This window comes from Notothenia coriiceps, unplaced genomic scaffold (genome assembly GCF_000735185.1).
Source record: "Notothenia coriiceps isolate Sejong01 unplaced genomic scaffold, NC01 NC01_scaffold00008084, whole genome shotgun sequence".
Taxonomy (NCBI): domain Eukaryota; kingdom Metazoa; phylum Chordata; class Actinopteri; order Perciformes; family Nototheniidae; genus Notothenia; species Notothenia coriiceps.
In genome coordinates, this window is record NW_011340785.1 from 2,263 (window position 1) to 23,153 (window position 20,891).

At 39.6% G+C, this 20,891-nt stretch overlaps 2 protein-coding genes across 2 annotated transcripts; one reads left to right on the plus strand and one right to left on the minus strand.

Annotated features, from left to right (window-relative positions):
- Positions 1–458: 458 nt before the first annotated feature.
- On the plus strand, positions 459–5,455 carry LOC104944455 (EF-hand domain-containing protein D2-like; the record flags this gene model as incomplete). The annotated part of the gene is made up of 2 exons (XM_010769989.1): positions 459–658; positions 785–5,455. Coding segments are annotated over 2 exons (335 nt in total), but the record flags the coding sequence as incomplete, so codon positions are not given.
- Positions 5,456–10,463: 5,008 nt separating this feature from the next.
- On the minus strand, positions 10,464–19,994 carry kcnj13 (potassium inwardly rectifying channel subfamily J member 13). The gene is made up of 3 exons (XM_010769988.1): positions 19,720–19,994; positions 14,448–15,004; positions 10,464–11,510 (listed from the first exon to the last, which is right to left on the minus strand). Exons 2-3 carry the CDS (start codon positions 14,962–14,964, stop codon positions 10,936–10,938), a joined length of 1,092 nt encoding a protein of 363 aa, XP_010768290.1. The 5' UTR covers positions 14,965–15,004; positions 19,720–19,994; the 3' UTR covers positions 10,464–10,935.
- Positions 19,995–20,891: the final 897 nt, after the last annotated feature.

A 20,891-nucleotide genomic window follows, 5' to 3' on the forward strand; every position in this document is an offset into this window, starting at 1 on the left:
GAAACACTTAAATGCTACATTTAAAATGTTTACAATCCATCACTAAATTCATGGCAAACCAATTTTAACATCATGCAATAACACTGAGACGACATTAGTTGCATTGAACTGATCTTTTTTATAAGTTGTACTTACAATGTAGTGAGAAACATGGGCTTGTGCTTCACTGAGGATCTTTGTCATTCTGACAGGGAGGAAAACTGCAGTCATTACACTTTGCGTTTTGAAATATGTGTAACTCTATTAATATAAAACCCACACTGCTCCAACTTCGTTACTTGGTATATTTGTATAATTATTTTGGGGCGTGGGGAATGAAGAGAAAAAAATATGAGCATGTATACCTATAACCACCAGACAAGATTTTGACCCCTCATATGAACATATGCATACAGTAATGTTGCGCTATACTTTGAGAACCACTGCTTTAAAATATGCAGCACTTCTATAAAAAAAAGTATATTACTACTTACAGTATTCCCACAGCAAAACTTGTTTTCTGAGTGTTGCTGAACCTCTGCAGTTCCTGCTGATCTTCCGGAGAGCGGCGGCTGGAGAGCTGCAGGAGGAGAGCGGTCTGATGGCTCTGGCCAGGCTTTCCGAGATCAACGTCTCCACGGAGGGAGTGATGGGGGCCAAAGACTTCTTTGAAGCCAAGGTACTCAATGTTTGTCTGGTAATCTGCTCTAACATTAACCTTCAGTCAGAAATGGAAAGTAAGGCAGGGCTACTCGGGATATTTTGTGTTGATGGGAATGAACACAGTGATTTTCTGTGTCGGCAGATGCAGGCTCTGTCTCTGGGCAGCAAGTTTGAGGCGGAGATTCGGGAGGAAAAAGAAGAACGCAAGAGACAGGAAGAGGAGAAGAAAGAGAGGCAAGCCGCCTTCAAGCAGCTGCAATCCACCTTCTGTTCATGACCCGCCACAGGAGGTACATAACAATCCTGACATGCACAGTCAGTGTTACTGACATTTTTAGGAATAGCTTTTCATTCCACTTACACTTTAATCAGTGGCATTGCTCAAAATGTGGGACTAATTAACAAAATTAGCAAGTTTCATTAAAGTTAACACTCACTTAAATACTTGAAAATGCCTCATAGCACATGTCACAGGCAAGGTTTGTTAATTTCAGACTTTCTGCAGCTGTCCCACAGAAAGCAATAAGGCAAAAACACACATTCAGATGTATAAGGAAATATGAAGTGATATCTCCAAACTCATGGAAGTATCATAGATAAACTGTGCATTACTGTGGAATTGTTCTGTCCGTCTGTACAAGAACTGGAAGTTTTCATTTTGAGGGAATGTGACTTGTTTAGGCAGAGTTAAGCTATTATCAGTCTGTCCTACATATGTTGTTTGTGAAGCGTTTTTGATTTAATGTTACAGCTCATAGTTGTTGTTAAAATATCATATTATTCAGTTAACACTGTCAACCTGTGATGAATACAATAATATAGTAGTAGAATAACTGCTTCACAGTATTAGCATAATAGTACGTCTTGACATCTCATAGTACGGACACATTTGTTGGTGGAAAATGAAGCTCAACATTGGTCCTTTACCTTTGGCTCAGTTGACTGATCCAACACTCAACAGGGTTTACTCTGATGGTTTTCATAAATAATATACAGTCACACAAAGAACACTCCATGGTTTCAATATTGTGCCCCAAATCTTAAAATGACCAACTGTTTTCAAAATCAGGGTGGTTATATTTTGTTTAACTTAGTGCTATTTTTGTTTGCTTTCTTTCTGAGAGTGAGATGAGATACCTGTCCCATGTTTGTGTGTACACAACCTGAGTGAAGCAGTTGTTAGCTTAGCTTGGCATAAAGTGGAAGCAGGGGAAAATTGCTATTCTGGCCTGAAACAGCCTGTAGAGCACATGTTGCATTTTGTTTGTTACCTCCAGCCCACCCTATCTCACCCTTAGAAAGAAAGCAAATAAACCCTTTTCATTTTATTCCTTTCATGGTTTTTGTTCACCTGTTGCTCCTGTTGTTATCCCTAAACCAGACATTAGAAAAGGGGACTGAAGTGAAACCCTGTTGGTAAAAGCACATGTTAAGATTGAAGATGCAGGGACGGCTTGTATCTATTTAAGCATGTTTTCCTGTTGTTCCAGGGTTTCTGTACCTTGGCTTGTCATTCTATTTTTAGGACCTACATTCTAATGACCCAAGCATTTGCACAAGGATTAAGTTGTCATGTGAATTTGATTATGGTGTAGTTCAATATTCTGTTTCAAGAGCATGCAATGCATGCAATGCAATTGTCTTATGTAAACTAGATCATCTTATATATTTTAAATCAATTTAGATATTTTCCATATCAATTAGATCAATATTAGAAATATCCTGCAACATAGAATATACAAAGACAGTGACTGATGCGTGATCCAAGCCTTTAAGTTTAATTTCTTGAAGAAATAACAGAAAAGTTAACAGGAATCACTAGCTCAGTCTGCTTTAGTCTTTGTGGATAGGCAACGCTAAAAGAATTGTCAGTGTTGATAAAGCATTTATGACACTCTGACGGGTTACACACTGTGACATAAGAATTTATATTGTAGTTTAATTTGTAGCTTCTCAAAGCAGATGTAGTGTGGGTTTAAAAGAGGTATTGTAGTTATTTAGCATTGCACTTTCAAAAAACGTACTAAAGACAGCTATTAGAAATACTTGTCAACACTGGATCCTACATTCCCCAGAATGCAATGCATGCCATAATCTTTAAGACCCTCCCCCTGTAGCATAGATCTTTCAAACTCCACTAAGTTTGTACCACAAGCTTCTTGTTATGACAGAGATAATATAATTATATAATTCAGCAACTTTGTCTGTGGAGGTCCCATCAGTGTTAATGGTAAATGTAGTTCCCAGTCTCCTGCATTTCTTCGACAATGTTCTCTGGCTCGATTAAATATCAGCAAAATATCTGTCAAGTAAAAACCTCTGCACTTTGATTATGGGATACTATTTTCGGTATTAGAAATATAACTATGAAAAAGCCAAAAGAACACGGAAGTTCGAAAGCGGAAGACTCTCCTGTAGTTCTTCTTTTCTCCCCCAACTACTTTATTGACATGTCTAATGACACTTGGCGATACAGAAAGCAAAATATATTTTTGCACCAGGAGAATTTCTCTGTCAATATAGATTGCACAGTGGAATTTATTAATTTAATCGGCATAACAAGTGGAACACATTATAATTTAGGAAGTTGTTGTCTGGTGACAATAAGGCTTGACAAAGCTCCCTTTGACCGTTAAAAATATATTTAGCTGTTTTCACAGGCTGTACCTACTGCTGTGTCAAATCAGTGGAGTGACTCTTTTATGTGACCACCTATTGAAATGCATACTTTATGCTTGAACTGCCCACTGTCCACTCCAGTACTGCGTCTGTGACTCTAAACGTTCCCTACTTGAGATTATGTATGCAGTATCCCCATTCAGGGTTCTTTAAAATACAAAATGTAAAAAACAACAGAAGGGGTCAGCATGACTGTCCCAGTCTCAATGCCTTTCTCCTGAACAGAGTTATGCAGTGATCACATATTTTTGTAAGCTAATTTGGAAGTTAGCATTACAAGGGCTCCCTCCACAAAAAGCCATGCTATTTTTTGTCCATTGGTGAAATGCTGACACATTTCTGGTTTATAGACTCATTCCTCAACTCTCAGTCACAGCATGCCACACACTAAGACATGTAGCAATTTCAAGAAGGACATTTCAATATTAGAACAAAGCCCTGGTGCTGCTCATATTCATTAAACTACATTTAAAGTTCCAGTCCAGCTGCCCCCTTAGTAAATCTCCATGTCAATACAACTCTTATTATGCATATCTCTCTTCATGATGTGCTCCCAATAAATCTCTAATATATTTTCTAACTATGTGAGATTAGGAGTAACAGACACCAAGACCTCAGAGAGTGCAACAAGTGTGTTTAATAGCTTTGCTATGCAGCTATGTCATTAGCACTAGCTTAAAAAGAGAGATGTGAAAGGAATAGCTCCATATTTTGGAAGATTAACTTTTTTTCAGAGTGAAATAATGTTATTCTCATGTTTGTGTGTTAAGTCCAGATCTGGAGTTGGGATGTAGCTAGCTTAGTTTAGCATTAGGACTGGAAGCTCGGTAAAACAGCTAGCTTGGCTAAGTCCAAACTGAAAAGTACATCTACCAGCACCTATAAAGTTCACATAGACATTTTTGAACTTAGACTGTCATTGTTAAAATCCCTTATATGGTTTTAGGGGTGACTGTTTTAACTGCACAGAGATTTTTAAAAAAAAAACAGTGCTTAACAACTATCAAGCAACCTGCACTCCAGTTGTTGGGCGTATGGTTAAATAGTTGTTCATCAAAAAGAAAAGTGTTTACATTTCTGTTTGAATACAGTTAAGTAACATAATATTAGGATGTGTCGGTGAGCTTTTGTGGTGTTGGCTAGTGTATTTTTGAGCTTGCTTGAACCTGCTTCCTGTTCTTACGCCCTGCGTTTAAAACAGCTAGTTACCTTCCCTGCTAGCTAGCACAGCATCATATAGCTGTCACCTGATTGGTTGTGTGTCGCAAGGTCAGTGTCATTTGTGCTCAAAGTTGAAAGTTTGACTTTGAGTGTGGTGCTTGGTGGCCTTTTTGAGCGTTGCGCGACGCCAGTTTATCTCCGGCCTAGTCAACTGGCGCACCTCTCCATGAGAAACCAATAGCACAGCCAGCACAGAGTGTTTTACCGCTTTTCATTTACAGGCAGCTTACATTAGGCTCATGTCCTGACTCCAACTCTGTAACCTATCAACACATGTTTTTGTGTACATGATCCTTCATCATCCTTGGATGTTTGTTTTTTAGTGTTTAACGTCAACCGTGCTAGAAACCGAATACAGAACCTGCTCTATCCTACACCTGGACGCTGCCTATGTCAGTTTCTCAGCTTTGGAACAGGAGTCCATTTGGAGTTAAAAAACAAACTTACTGTCCTGGTATTAAAGAAGTATAAGTAAGAGCTCCGTCCCTACACCTGAAACACCACTGTCCACCATTTGTTGTAATTTCAGTTTTGAAACTCAAAAATGGACTCACAGGCCTGGAAAAGCTGAACTGTGACCTAAGCAGTGTTTATGCAGGTCATTTATCTGGTCCTTTATTTACTCTATTAATGTATTTGAGTTGAAGCATGTTCAAGGTGTCATATAACAAAACTACTGTGCGTATCTCATACCTTCTTCAGTATTTGTTGTGGAAATTGACAATGTATTTTTTCATAAATAAAACACTATATATATTGTTATTTGTTTTAGCAGAGACTTATAAGTTGCCAAATATAATAAGTCAGTGAGATATATTTTTGGGCACTTGTAAAATATTGTGTTGTAATACTCTGTCAGAATGGAAGTTTGACTTGATTGCAATAAAGCATAAATAAAACTGATGTTAAGAAATACTGAATCAATCTTATTACTCAGGAAGGAGGAAATCTTATTGGGAAATCATACTCTGTTTGTACTGTAGATAGTGATGTAAGAGCGACACCTTCAGGCCTTTTAAAGGCCCCTTTTACATGAGCTGCATGGAGAAACACAGGACTTCCAGTGTCATGGAAATAATTATAAAGCATCTGGGTAATTGGTATAAACCAGGAATATTTTTAAAATAATTAATTAATGCAGTTATAAATACAGTGTAGTGGTAAGCCATTAATTAAGTTTGAAATGTAATAAGAGTTGGTGGTTTTAATCCGTTCTGTGAAAGGGCAACTCCAGCATTCTATGAAGAGAGCACACAAAAAAAGTGCACTGCAATCAGGACGTGAGGACATTTGAATTGTTCTTTCTCTTCTTTTATTGGATTATATTTTGAATTTTCTTAAGAATTGATCGACTTCACCATTGACATATTGTTATAGTTTAATGCCCTTCGTCTCCTTGATTTCTTAGATGTGACACTACATCCAACAAAAAAATGGTAAATACAGTGGGGCAAAAAAGTATTTAGTCAGCCACCAATTGTGCAAGTTCTCCCACTTAAAAAGATGAGAGAGGCCTGTAATTTTCATCCTAGGTACACTTCAACTATGAGAGACAGAATGGGGGAAAGAATCCAGGAAATCACATTGTAGGATTTTTTATGAATTAATTGGTAAATTCCTCGGTAAAATAAGTATTTGGTCACCTACAAACAAACAAGATTTCTGGCTCTCACAGACCTGTAACTTGTTCTTTAAGAGCCTCCTCTGTCCTCCACTTGTTAACTGTATTAATGGCACCTGTTTGAACTCGTTATCAGTATAAAAGACACCTGTCCACAACCTCAAACAATATGCAAAGGGACCAGGACGACTGATCCGTGTAAAGGAAAGAATGAATGGGGCCATGTATCGTGAGATTTTGAGTGAGAACCTCCTTCCATCAGCAAGGGCATTGAAGATGAAACGTGGCTGGGTCTTTCAGCATGACAATGATCCCAAACACACCGCCCGGGCAGCGAATGAGTGGCTTCGTAAGAACCATTTCAAGGTCCTGGATAGGCCTAGCCAGTCTCCAGATCTCAACCCCATATAAAATCTTTGGAGGGAGTTGAAAGTCCGTGTTGCCCAGCGACAGCTCCAAAACATCACTGCTCTAGAGGAGATCTGCATGGAGGAATGAGCCAGAATACCAGCAACAGTGTGTGAAAACCTTGTGAAGACTTACAGAAAACGTTTGACCTCTGTCATTGCCAACAAAGGGTATATAACAAAGTATTGACATTAACCTTTGTTATTGACCAAATACTTATTTTCCACCATAATTTGCAAATAAATTATTTAAAAATCAGACAATGAGATTTTCTGGATTTCTTTTTTCTCATTTTGTCTCTCATAGTTGAGGTATACCTAGGATGAAAATGACAGGCCTCTCATCTTTTTAAGTGGGAGAACTTGCACAATTGGTGGCTGACTAAATACTTTTTTGCCCCACTGTAATTGTCTGTATTCTTACTAGCTAACTAACTGTCCTAAAAGTCCTTCAACTTAAGCTTTTGGAATGGTTAAAGATTACACAAGTGAAGATGCCCGACACTGTGTGTTCTCCCATTGAGTGGTGCAGAAATTATGAATAAAGTTCCGTGCTAAACACATGTTTAAGATACTTACATGATGTGTTCAGAAAAACAATCTCCAGATATTGACACCACTTTTAGAATAGGTGAAGCATGAATGTAATCAACATAATTAAAAAGCTAACATTGACCTATCATGTCATTCACGACATGATAGGTGTCTGGGTTGATGATGTTTAGCAGTCTCATTTAGTCCCTTGTTAGAAACTGCGATTTTTAAGACACACACACGATTAAGACCTTCAACAGTGGGGTATTTAATGGCTTATTCTTTGTCTTAAAACAAAATGTGAAATACTTGTGTTAACTAAAAATTACTTTGAGATGAGGGAACCCAGAAGTGCTAACTTTTTTCCGGAATAAGGATATTCCACTTTAATGTTCAGCTTCGACAACTTTACTGTTTCCGCTCAGGTTTCTGTCAGCAGTTACTGTTCCATATTTGTGAATAGCTTGTGAATCTCAGGGGTTGTAGGCCTTATTGTATTGAAACACATTGGACAAATCTAATGGACAGAAAAGTGATTAAGAATGTAATGTATGCCTAATGTATGGTACTGTACATCTTGAGCTGATTAGGTCAAATGGATGTCACACATTTAAAGATGATTTCAAGAAAAGCCTGCAGTGTACCAACCTTACACCAGCAGGGAGAAGCACATCCTCTATTCAGGTCAGCACACACCACGGTAGCAATAATATAGGAGTCCAGAAGCTAAATGAAAGAAGCTTCCCTTTAAAGCTTGTTTAGAAAATATTTATTTCATGGAATGTACACTGTACAAAGGCACTGAAGCATCTGAGATACATTGAGATCTCATCCTTTTACAATCACATTTTGTGGAACAATTCCTCTCGTATGTCTGAAGTTGCTACATGATTTATTTTAAACCATATAGATAACAAAGTGATTCTCTATATATAAACAGCCTTTAAAGGGAAATACTCCAAATAAAAACACACTGCTTCCTAATTTCCTAACTTTCTTAGCTAATCCTATACAAATTTGAATGTACAACATGAACACAACACATTGATTTAAGCTTTTGCATAAAGATTTAAGCAATGATTTTTTTAAATAAAAGCATCAATCTACAAATCATAAGTAAGTCATTCTATGAGAGCCGTATGTAATTTCATGCAGGTCAGTCTAATGTTATAAAGCTCACTTTAAGACATGGATGTCTTTGTTCCATAAGGCTTTCAATTAATAACCTTAGCAGCTTAACATTGACAGTGGATTTCAAAACACAAACATCAGTAGAGGAAATCATTCATCATGAATGCCCTTTAGAGAGAAGGCAGATGAGTCATTGCAAACGGTCACTTCCTTTTTATTTCTTGCTCTTTCAACACTTTCAATATAACTGCCATTCCTTCTAACTCCATGTTCATGTTAGCTTTAATGCAACTTAATATAACCTTCTGTGGCAAAAATAGTTATCATTATCTAAAGTGGAAAGTATTCATCACAGTATCATAAAAACAGAACAATTCCACCAGTGTAATGTATTGTTGAACTACTTAAATGCCATGTAATCCACAACAGGTTTAAGGACAATAATAGTGTTTAACCCTCTGACTACGACACATCCTTGTTACCTGGTGTTCTCCAAAAAAACACTTTATAATTTGTAAATGTTCGTCTGTTGACTGTTTTTGTCCACACTGAACTATTTCAAAAACAATAGGAGGAATTCTTATGAAAGTTTGACATACATTTACGTTCTCCAGAGGATAAATCCAACTGACTTTTCCTTTAGCTGCATAGGGAGGACAACAGTTGCCAATACTTGGATCTATGACCAAAACCCTCTTCACTTGTAAGTACTTATTTATTAGCACTAACTTAAGCTGGTAGGAAAAACCGTAGGAAACATAATGTGTTTGTTAGAATTGGCTGAATCCAATTGTGTAGACCTCGAATTTTCTGATAATCAAACTTCATTGCAACCTTTTCCTTATTTTTTAAAATCTTTTTTTAACTCCCTCCCTCTGTTCTACTATAAGTCCAGTCTTTTAGCACATTTCTTACCAGAAGTCTTGGAGGGCTCAGTTGCTACGTCCAGATGATGGACATTTGAATGGAGTTAAATGTGTTTCAGTATCTCATGAGAACTAGCACTGCATTACCAAACAGCACCAAATGATCTACTAAAATGAAAGGAGACATGATGAAACTGTAACACGTGCCTGGAGAGTAGAACATTTTAACATTGCAAATCATTATGGTATTTCTTATATTATTATGGCTCTTTAAACAGGTGTTAACTAGGGAGCATACATTACAGTGACTCACTATTTTTTCTCAAGGTAGTTTTGCAGAGGGCCAGTGCTAGTGGTACTTCACCCAAAGCAGTTGTCAATTGAGTGGTGCAGGAATGAATTATAATACCCGGAAACGATTGGAACACTCGTGGTTCTATTGTCTCAAAGTTAAAACGAACTTATCAGAAAAAGTAATACTTGAATACATATATTAGAATGATAAGATGTACTTAAAATGACAGTAACCATATTTTGCAAAAATGTATATATTAATTTGTGGCTCATTTGAAAATGTACACACTACATGATTAACTCTGAATTAAAGCCATATTCTTAAATTGAATATGTTAAGGTGTGTTATGATTGATCAAACTTTTTCAGTAAGGTGTTGGGTGTTGTTCACTGCACCGATTGTAAAGCCCCCTGAGGAACATTTTTGATATAGAGAGGCGAAGTCCCTCCCTTTCCGGTGGACCTCCATGGGACCTTATTTCGGAAAAAGTATGTATTGAAGTCAATGGGGAGAGAAAGATTGTCTTTCGATCCCGTTTGAATTGTGCCACGAATTACACATATGATGTTTGTCAATTTAAAAGATGATTTTGCAAGTCAAACTAAATAAAAAAGGGGTCGTAAAACTGTGAAGTAACACTTTTTTTGTGTGAAACCGCTCAATGAGCAACATCTCCCGTCTCGCACCACACATCAAGACGGCCGTCACGTTGGAATATTTCACTTCTTTCTTTCAGAATGAGGCGAAAAGTATTAAGAGGTGAAAATCACTACAAGTCTGGGCATGTTGAGAGCTGTAAATACACACAAGGGGAGTTAGTCGGTTCCGTAAGAGCCAGCATGCGGGACCGGGATTCTGGGATTTGTAGTCTTTCTATTTGCATATTTTTCATAGTCTTGTATTTCAACAGTTTTATGACAAACTGTGACTTTTTTGACATGGAAAAGATTTTTTAAGATTAACAAACATATGTGTAATTCGTGGCACAATTCAAACGGGATCGAAAGATACGTTTTCTCTCGCCATTGACTTCAATACATAATTTTCCGAAATAAGGTCCCATGAGGTCCACTGGAAAGGGAGGGACTTCGCCTCTCTATTGGGCTATATAAATAAAACATTTTTGGTCTCAACCAACTCCTGTTGGAAATATCTAGCCCCTCAATGCCAACAGCCATAATGTGGCTCTCAGTTAATAACCCAAAGACTATATTTTGCCATATGAACCAACAACCAGAGCAAGGCAAATAAAACCCAACCTCTGCCCATGAATCCAACAAACACAACTGGATATAAAGTGAGAAATCAGTGGGAGATAATACCCAGGTTGACCACTAGGGACATCAAGTGATTGGAGTGAGGCAGTCCAAAGCAGCACCCATGTCTGATACACATTTTAATTTCAAATGTTAAGACATAAATTCAGATTTACCAAATTAAATCAAGTGCCTTCTGACAAAAAATATCTACCCCATTGTTACCTTCCCTAGTCATCCCTCAGAAACAGCCCTCTGTTCCTATTGGACGTCTCCCGTAGCATCACTCCATTCTGTCGCTGCCATCTCCGTTGATTTGCACAACACATTCCTTGTTCAAAGGCTCCTTTGAGTGGGTCGTTTCAAAGTGCTGGGTGCTCACCATGTATCTCCCCCGAGCATCCAGCCCCAAGGCGGGCACAAAGCAACGGTCAAACAGGATTTCTTGGCGCAGGTAGGAGGTCCTCTTCTGGCAGGAGTCACCAGTTCCCTCCTGCAAGGCTGATAGGAAGACCACCAACTCAAAATGGTTGGAAGTGCCCTCACACAGGGCAGGATAGAGGGGGCTCCGGCGGTCCAGGGGGTGGTAAAAGGTGAGTGGGAAGATGAAGAAGGGACATGGCTGCTGGCCTAGATGATCCAAGTGGAAGTCCAGAGAGGTTTGGTGCAGGGCCTGACCTTCATGCTCCTCGTAGAGCACGGCGCACACTCTTACGTCCATTAGAGGTCGCTGCAGCAGGTTGCTGGCTCGTAGCATGAGGCACGTCTGGCCCTGGTGTTGGCCCACCACCACCTGGGGGCTGAACTGGATGGCTCCTGCTCGCTTCTGGGGACGCGCAATCTTGGCTACAAATGCACCTGAAAGTTAAAAAAATAAACCATGAAGAGATTTTTTAACAATTAGAATGCTTGTCTCAAAAAGCACAAGACACATTAACAGCAGAGATTATACTTTAAAATGTTCTAGAGGCTCAAAAGAGGCACGAAATTAAGGACATGTAAATAATAATATGGTTTGCCATTGGTTTTGTTTTGTTGGCTGCATTGTGCCCCTGCCACAGCTGTTAACATGGGTGGGTATTAGTGTAAAAATGTGATAACTAATGGGGCAAGATTGAATATAAGTGGAGGCCTTGTGCAGGTAGGCTGGAGACTAGAGTGGTCAGTATGCTTCCAACAAAATGTGTCATACCGTCTTACAAAAATAATGAAATGCTCAAATATCCCCATGATGTAAGGTTTTCTGTCCAGCCTTTAAGTAATCAATGAAAATGCTTTGGCTTTCAGATTATTAGTTTGTCTTAAGCTTACTGAAACCTTACTAACCCTAACCCTGGTTTCCCCCACCCGGTATGGCTAAGAAAGTCCAACTGTTAACTTCATTTATTAAACCAGCAGCCCCTAATAATGCAGTATTAAATCTGGTGAAAGAAAACACAAAACTCTGGATGAACCGTAACCTGGACATCCTCCTACAACATTACACTAACATCCTCCAGGACCTCAGTCTCAAACCTGGCTCCCTTCAGCAGGGACTCATATGACAGGGCACTTAAGTGGGCCCCGTCAATGTTATAATAAGAAACTCACCTCTTCATCTATTGCTACCTTACACTCACTGTTAAAACCTTCAGACCCCCACCCTCCTACCCCTCCTTTAGACATTACTAACCCTCTTTCTTTTCCACCACTGCCGCAGCGACCTGAACCCCCTCGGTTATTCCGTCCCACTCCCCGTAGCCTTCCCAACACCCTTACCTTCCCTTCAGGTATCACCACTATCCCCTCTCTTCCTCCCCGGCCCATTAATCATCAGCCTCCTCTTCATTTGACACACCCCCCACCAACCTTAGAACTTGCCTGCCCCCCCTTAGTTTTATCTATCCCCCTAACACGGGCCCCTCCACCAACCAGTGGACCGACCCCCCACCTTTCAGTCACACTTGCCTCTCCACCAATTAGTGCATCTGGCTGTCCCCCTTTAACCTTACATGTCCCCCTCCCTAGCCAACTCTATCTACCGGCAGGACCCACCAAACGTCTTAGAGTCATTTTAAGACCATTAGCTCTTGACTCTAACGGGAACCCCATCACCCCAGGACCTACAGGGCTCCCCCAGCCCACGAGTGGACCGGGCCTCCCCCTCCAGTACCTGCCATTCCAATAAATAGTGAGTCTGGCTGTCCCCCCTTAACCTCACCTGCCCCCCTACCCAGGAAGAGTCGACTGGTATGGCTTACACGACCTAATAGTATACCGGGCTTTCCCCTATTAGTACCTGAATATCCACAAATCATTGGATCTGGCTATCCCCCCTTAACCTCATCTGTTCCCCTACCCAGTAAGTGCTATCACAACCCGGCAGCCCCCATCAAGTGAAGATACACCAGGCGCAGAGCTCTCAGTCCCATGTCACTCTTCCCCTCTCTAATCTAAGCTTTCTTTCACTCACCTAATCCTAACTTTCCAAACCTTAATCCCTCCAACCTCCCCTTTCTCTCTATCCTAACCCTAACCATTCCCTATCTCCTTACCTAATCTTAACCCTTTCCACCCTTTGAACCTGTTGGACCCCCCCACCCTATCTACTTCTCTGCCCTGCTATCATATTTGAACATCCATATGTAACCCCCTCTTTCATTCCTTCCCTCCCTTCTGGTGTAAAACAGGACAACATTAGCCCTTATAAAAAAAAGTCTAAACACAACATGTATTACAGCATTGGTTTTAATGATGAAAAGAATATTAACATGTGCCCGTGCCTCTCCCCTGTCACCACTAGATGGTGACAGGGGACCCTTATTTTTTACCTAACCCCTCCGGAGCGCTGCGCTTTTCCCCTAACCTAACCCTGCCAGCGCCTCGGGGGCTGACTCCCCCAGTCCCTTTTATTATTATTTTTATTTTTTTATTTCCCTTATTTCATAACAGGGCTTTTACAAACATTTTATGTATTTCCTTGTTTGTTTTTTAGAAGGTTATCCCCGAGAGCCAGTGCCCCACGCAAAGCTCCCCTAGCCTAACCCATACCCTTATACCTTAAATCCCCAATTTCTAGAACTATCTTCGTGATGAGTTAGGTAGAGCTTTAAGAGGTTTACATACCAAACATTCTTCCATTCATTACCGTCTGTACACTGCAAGATCACATTTCTCTAATACTGTGTATTAAAAGGAATGGATATGCTGTACTGTACAATGTGAATATATATATCAAGTCCAAAATAACAGTTGATGCAAATATGAGCACATATGGTGCTTTTGTGGCCATCTTTACATTGCTTCCCGTTTTAAATGTTATCAGGCCATTAAAACTGCCATTATGAGTTGTTTTCAAAAACGAAATATTGCTTAAGGAGGGGCAACCAGCTATAGGCAAGAATGTGCAAATTATCATCAATCAATCAATCAATCAATCAATCAATCAATCAATCAATCCATCCATCCATTCACCCATCCAATCAGAACAGATTTCTGGTTACTCTAATAGTTTAAGCATATAACCAAACAACTAAATCCATTAAATAACGTGGAATCCAAGTATCAAGCAACCAAAATGATACATTCAACCTCAATTATAACCAGTTATTAAATAGCATTAAGAGGAGCTGGATACTCCCCCTTAAGCTTTAAAACAATGAACTTACAAATGTAATGTCAAGGAAATATGTCCAGTATGGTGATTAGCTTCTGTTATAGACCGAGGTTAGGCTTCCATTGTGTACATTGAACTTATAAATGAAACTGGGACCCAGAGTTTGTTCAGAGAAGGCTTTAGTAAGAGGAGAGTTGTACCTGTGATGAATGCCTCCAGCATGAGTCCCAGCAGCATCTGAACAGCCAGTAGTGCTATAGCACTTGGGCAGTCCCCACTGGGGAACATGGTGCCGTAGCCGATGGTCAGCTGTGTCTCCAGGGAGAAAGAAAAGGCGGCGGTGAAGCTGGTTATATGCTTCACACAAACCACATGCCCCAGTGGGGGGGCATCATGATCTAGCACAGCCAGGTCTCCGTTCAGGTGGGCCAGTAAGTACCAAAGGCAGGCGAACAGCAGCCAGTGGGCCAGGAAGGAGGCGCAGAAGGCCAGCAGGACCCATCTCCAGCGCAGACCCACCAACAGTCCCCACAGGTCCTGCAGGGCCAGCACCCAGGCTCTGCTCAGGGCCCTGCGCCACGAGCCTGGAGAGCACATCGGTGGGCGAAGGGCACAGTGTCCGTCTTTGGTGACTAGGCGCTGGCGGGTCGGCGTGGCCAAGAGAGGAGAGGAGGAAGGCTTGCCCCCCAGAACGCTGCTGTTGGACTTGGTTGTCATGGTTGTAGGAAGACCTCAAGCAAGTTGAGTCAGGATGATCCTGAAATGATAACAATGCACACAGGGATAGGATCGTATCAGTCAGAATCTTCAGTATCGTTCTTTCCATGTATTTTTTCTACCGAATTGATTGCGACTTTAATTTTAGAAACATAACATGAAAAACAGTCCTGAACAAAGGGCTTTTCATTCATCATTTCTTTTGGTTTTTTGATCTTCCTAGTACACATTTCCATAATCTAACATTAAGATAGTCAACCACAACATAATTGGAGTCAACCTTTGTAGGAAAATGTACACTTAATGAAATGTTTGACATTTTTAAAAATCTTTCTCTGTATGGTTGGTGCCTGACGGATATTGGTTTAACTTTTCTGTAACAACACCTTTAGAGTCAACTTTTGAATTGTTCGGGATTCATGTACTCCTTAGTAAGAAGTGTAACACCTGTGCTTCTTATCCTCATGAGGTCAAATGTTCAATGTGTGCAGAACTTTTTGGTATATGAACATGAACTGCAAAAAATGATTCCCCTCTGTTTCATCTGTATTATGAGGTTAATGCTATTTCGCAAATGTTAGCATGCTAACATGCATAACTAAGATGGTAAACGTGGTAAACATTTTCTGCTGACAAAGGTCCCGTATCATACTGTTTTTCATCAATATATTATGGGTCTCAGATATATACAAAACATGTCTCTGAAGTGTTTGGCTCCACACACCAAACAGATCATTGCAGCATCCCATAATCTCCTCTGTTTCAGCCCTTTTTCCAAAGTGCTGATTCTCTGTCTGGTACTTTAGATGAAAATAAGGAGCCCCTCCCCACGCCCCTCTGAGAGATATTTGGTTAAAAAGAACTCAATGGTGCTCTAGAAGGAGATTCAGGTGATGAGGGGGGGGGGGGGGTTACCTTGGTTGCTGATTGGCTAATGGTTACACAAGCCATAAAAACGTTATGACATCATAAAGTGGCCAAAATCTGTTCAGCTCATTTTCAGACAGGTTTTTATATAAATGGATCAGGACATCTTTGTTCCTGAAATTTCAGAGTCTCTTTACAAAGAGGGGACACATGTTGATGTAGAGGAGACATGAAGAAGAGGGGACACATGTTGATGTAGAAGGGACATGAAAAAGTGGATTTTGCATATTAGGTGACCTTTAATCTTTGCATTTTCCAAGCAGAAATATAGACTCTGAAGTTGCTTTTATTGCTCAGTTGAGTCCCACATTTAAAATACAGCAATTTATGCAGCAAATGTTGAAAAATCTGTATGAAATATTAGCAGATCGCATAATCTATAATGGACCATTGCAATGAAATGTAGTGAGCACATTCATACAGGTTGGGAAACAGTCCATGGACGGTGTAACAGCTCTCTGCCAATCCAATGTATGTTTTTTTAATATCTCTGGACTATACTTGACCAACCGTAGTCACATGTACCAAAAGTATAGGTAGCAGTATTAATAGGCTTACGTTTAAAATAACATTTAAACATTTTACTGCAATAACGTTTTAATATCGCTCAGAATTACACATTTTTGATCAAAAGGTTTTTCATGTTGCCGTCTGTTGTTGTTTACTATAGAGTTTTTGTATGTGATTATCATAGGCATCATCTGTTAGCAAGCACACCTTTTCTTTCTGATCGCACAATGTGATTGGCTTCTGTCAAATGTATTCGTAGAAATAAAGGGCTGCATGATTTCTAAGAACGTGGGGAGGTTAGTGTTAGGGTTAGGGTTAATGAGTGAGTAGTGAGTAATTGGTTTCAAGTCAAAGCTGAGTTAGCCCTGCATTCTTGATGCCAAAGGAATAACACTTTCTAATCTTATTGAGAAATTGACCATTTATGTAGTGGCACCAATCAACCTTAAAACCATACAATACTTTTACTCTTTTATTTTTGATTGATCTTGGTTAGAAGTAGCTAGCAAGGACATATTTCCCTTTAGGATTGGGTAAAATATTAAGCATAATTTTAACATAGTTCCCAAAATGTGAAACTGTTCCTTTAAATCCCAATGTTAAGCTGTATATACAGGATCACCATGAATCTAATTTAAACAGGACATATGTTTGTGGAGGAACTCCAAGCACCAGATGTATATGGAGGCAGTCCTGAGAGGCGACAGCTAGAGTCCTGTACTCGTCAGAGTTTCTATTTCTATGTCAATATTGTTGCCAGGAGATTAGAGCAGGTCCCAGCTGGGAATCTGTCTGAGGAACACAGCAACATGCAGAGAAGGAATGTGTCTTTCATCTGCAGGGAGCTTTAAACTTACTGCACTGCATGGCTCTCCACTCTTCCTGTTCCCCAATTACAATATACATCCACTCTCATTTTACGTATGCATTCTTTTAAGCAATTTGTACTTCTTTCATGCATTTACTGTGAACTATCCTTAAAATACAAAAGCAGGTAGAATGAGAGCTTCAGTTCAAATACGATATAATAAAGGTTGATCACATTTAGATTAACATTGTTGGCAAAGTACGCATTACGAAAAACGTTACGTTTATTCAAATTCTTAAGATTTCTAGACTTTGAAACACAAATGCAAAAGTTACTTGGTTTGGGTCTTCATTGAGTAATACATGTAAACAACTTGAATCAGTTCAGTAGTTATGATTAAATTGGGACAGCATGATCAACATTGGAGCACTCTGTGTTTTGAACCAAGCAGGGAAGAACTGAGCATTTATTTTGGAATAAGCTGAAGCAATAGAAGGGTAATAAGGAGTGTGTCGGGTGAGTCTGTATTTGATTTAGTTAAAAATGTTCGTCTTTGTGATGTGGCTGGGGGAAAGAGACAGCAAGGTTGTCACATGAGAGCCATGTGCTGGACCTCAGTACAGTATGTCAGACATGTCACTGCATCAGTCAGTGACCACACTGACTCTTTATGCAAGGCTTCCTTTGTTTGTGGGACAAAAATATAAATATTAATCTCATGTCTGAGGAAAGCAACAGAGCTGAAGTCAGGACATGGGGGTTACGTTCATGTAAGATGTCAGTTTATCTGTCCAACACTTCTGTTCAGCAAATCCAAATTCAGCTTGAATTGCGAGTTAAAGTTATTGGTACCAAATCAGGAAGCTGCACACTATGACAATTGATGTATAAAGAGAACTGGATACAGCGTTAAGAGGCGGGGCCGGTCTATTCCCAGGAAAGTTGTTTTCTTTGTTGCATTAGCCAATTGGCCTCTTAAAATAAGATATTGAATCATTCAGCAATCTCCCACATACATTAGGCCAATAGGGTATGCGAAATCTCCTTAAACCCCGCCTTCAATCCGCAGCATCACTGCTGTCTCGGCTCAGTCAAATGAATCAATGAATTGAGTTTCCAAATAACTGTGGTTTCAGTTTTTAGCCCATTTTACAATTTTTAGGACTTAATGTTTTAAATGAGCGTTATCCAAGTGTTTAGATGTCTCTTTACCAATGTAAGTCAATGGGAAAAGTATTTTGGGGCCCAAATGACCTCATGTTACTGACACGGAAGTTGTGGTAGCACCGTTTTGCCACTACTTAAATTTGCTTTAATGCCCAAATCCCTTCCTGATTGGCTTGTTGAAGAACACACAGAGTTTGAATCAAGCCAATTCAATCATACATGTTAATCAGTGAGGTTCAGAGGTGTTGCTACTTCTATTTTTTCCGTTTGGACAATGCCAGGCTAGCTTTTAGTCTTTATGCTAAGCTAGGCTAACCATGTCCTTACTCCACTTCTATTCAAAATAAGTTGTAGTTATCCTTTCAAGGTACCAATACTCCTGAATTAGTATTTCTTCTTTGCTTTTAAACAGGGCTCCTTTGTTAACTTTAGCAATGCAATTAAAAAACGACAGTAGCCTATAGCTTTTACTTAAGTACCTATCTACTAATGCAAATAGGTATATACAATGCCTTTTTAGGATTCACACTAATGACAAGGACACAAATCTGTCAGCAGTGTGTATATGATGCCTTTAATGAGTTGTTTTCCAACTCGTGAACTTTTGAGCCTAGAAATGATTATAAATTGAGAAAGGTATACATTTATCATGTGTTGTTTTTGTCTTATGTCCCTTTACTGTATATGTTTTTACTTTCACACATATATTTGATACTTGACTTTTATTATTATATTAGTAAAATGTTGAATCTCTACCTTCAACTATAAGTATAATTAACTTATGTACACAGATTTACAGTTTTTCCTTCCTGTGAGTTATTTCAAATATATCACACTGCAAACAAACAACACTTTGTTGGAGAAGTCCTTGAGGCTGAAGGAATACTAAGACATCTCCGAGTGAAGATGACTACCCGTGACGGTGCCTAGTCAGCCATTTTCCCCGTCTCTGAGCTATTCGTGCTAACGTAGAAGTTAAGAGAGCAATCTTGTGGAAAAGTTCATCGCCTACTCGGAGGGGTGCAGAAAGTTTTATGTAACATTCAATCTGCAGCTGCTCTTCTATTAATTGTTAAAGCCACATTATCACACAATACAAATGTCTGGAAAAGAAAAACTACTCTTGATCAAGTCGTATCAACTTGGATTCTGGTTTAGACCCAGCTAGTTAAACACATCTGAGTAAAATAAATAGCATAAAAAAAAAATAGTTAGGAAATCCATTCTTTCATGCATTTATTGTAATTACCAAAATACATTATGGGATATTTGATTTCCCTTGCACAGACACACAAACACAGATCACTAATTTGACTGGTCAAACAGCCGGGCCATGTACTCACCTAGAGATGCGGTCAGGGCTAAGCAGGGGCCCTCTGACCTTTTCACCCAAGAACTGGTCTGAGGTCTGCCAAGTGGGCAAAGGGGCCGAGGCAATTGGAAAAAGAGTGTCACTATAGTTCCTTGGAGGACGGGTTGTAAAATCCCAGATGAATCCCAAGCAGAAACTGATATCACCCCGGAGAGCGTGTTCCTGGTGTGGGAGCCGGACTGAGCGCGGCGCTCTGTGCTGCTCCGATCTGCTGCCTCCAGCTCCGGGGCGAGGATGATTCAATTGGTCACATTACCCTGCATGGAGCCTATTAGTGTTCCCGGAAGACAGACGACAGAGGGAGGGGGGGAAGAACAACACCTTGTCACAGTTCATTCAAAGGGCTGCTTGTTGCTGGTTGGTGTCCTGTAGTTGCTGCAGCTGCGTAAAATTTGGGTTGGCTGATAAGGTGGTGTAAAGGTGTGTGCATGTTTCTGTATCTCAACCTTTTGTTTAGATAAATATGGTGTAATGGTAATAAAGGATTTGGAAGAAATAACTCATTGCGATTGTATCAACTAAACCAATTTAGATTCATTGTTCAGCTCTAATGGAGATGTTTTAGGCATAATTACACACATGTTAAGTCTTTGGAAATATTTGCCGTGACCACTGGAATTTAAAATAAATTGAGAGTTTAAACTACACTTGGCTGTGCAACAGGATTGAAAGCAATTCTGGTTTTCTCTTTCACTCCAGCATCATACATTATAATTGTTTTAATTTAGATATTTTCGCAGATAGTCCTTTTTTTATGCATTTGTTTCTATTAAACAACCAGTGTAACCATAGGAACCCCTGTATGCACATGGTCTTGCATCAGTACATAGTTTAGTAAAGAAAACAACTATAAAGAAACATAAATGTTTCTATATAGTTGTTCTTTATTTAAATGTAGTTATGTTTTTGCCTTACTCTTAATTGATTTTCTATATTAGTCTGACTATACTCACACCAAGTGTCAATATTACGTCAAAGATTGAATATTATTGGTCCAAAACGTTATTTTGTTAAAGAGACCGGCATCAGACGTTACTTCCACGTGACAGCAAACAGTTCACATATTAACCAAAGAGTTCACTACTGGTGACTTAATAACAGTAGAGCCACATGACGGGAGGTCAAAGGTCATCACGGTTTTGG

Coding starts and splice junctions, on each gene's coding strand:
- kcnj13 (XM_010769988.1), bottom strand. CDS start 14,964: ATGACAACCAAGTCCAACAGCAGCGTTCTGGGGGGCAAGCCTTCCTCC. Junction 11,511..14,447: donor GCTGGAGGCATTCATCACAG/GTACAACTCTCC, acceptor TTTAACTTTCAG/GTGCATTTGTAGCCAAGATT.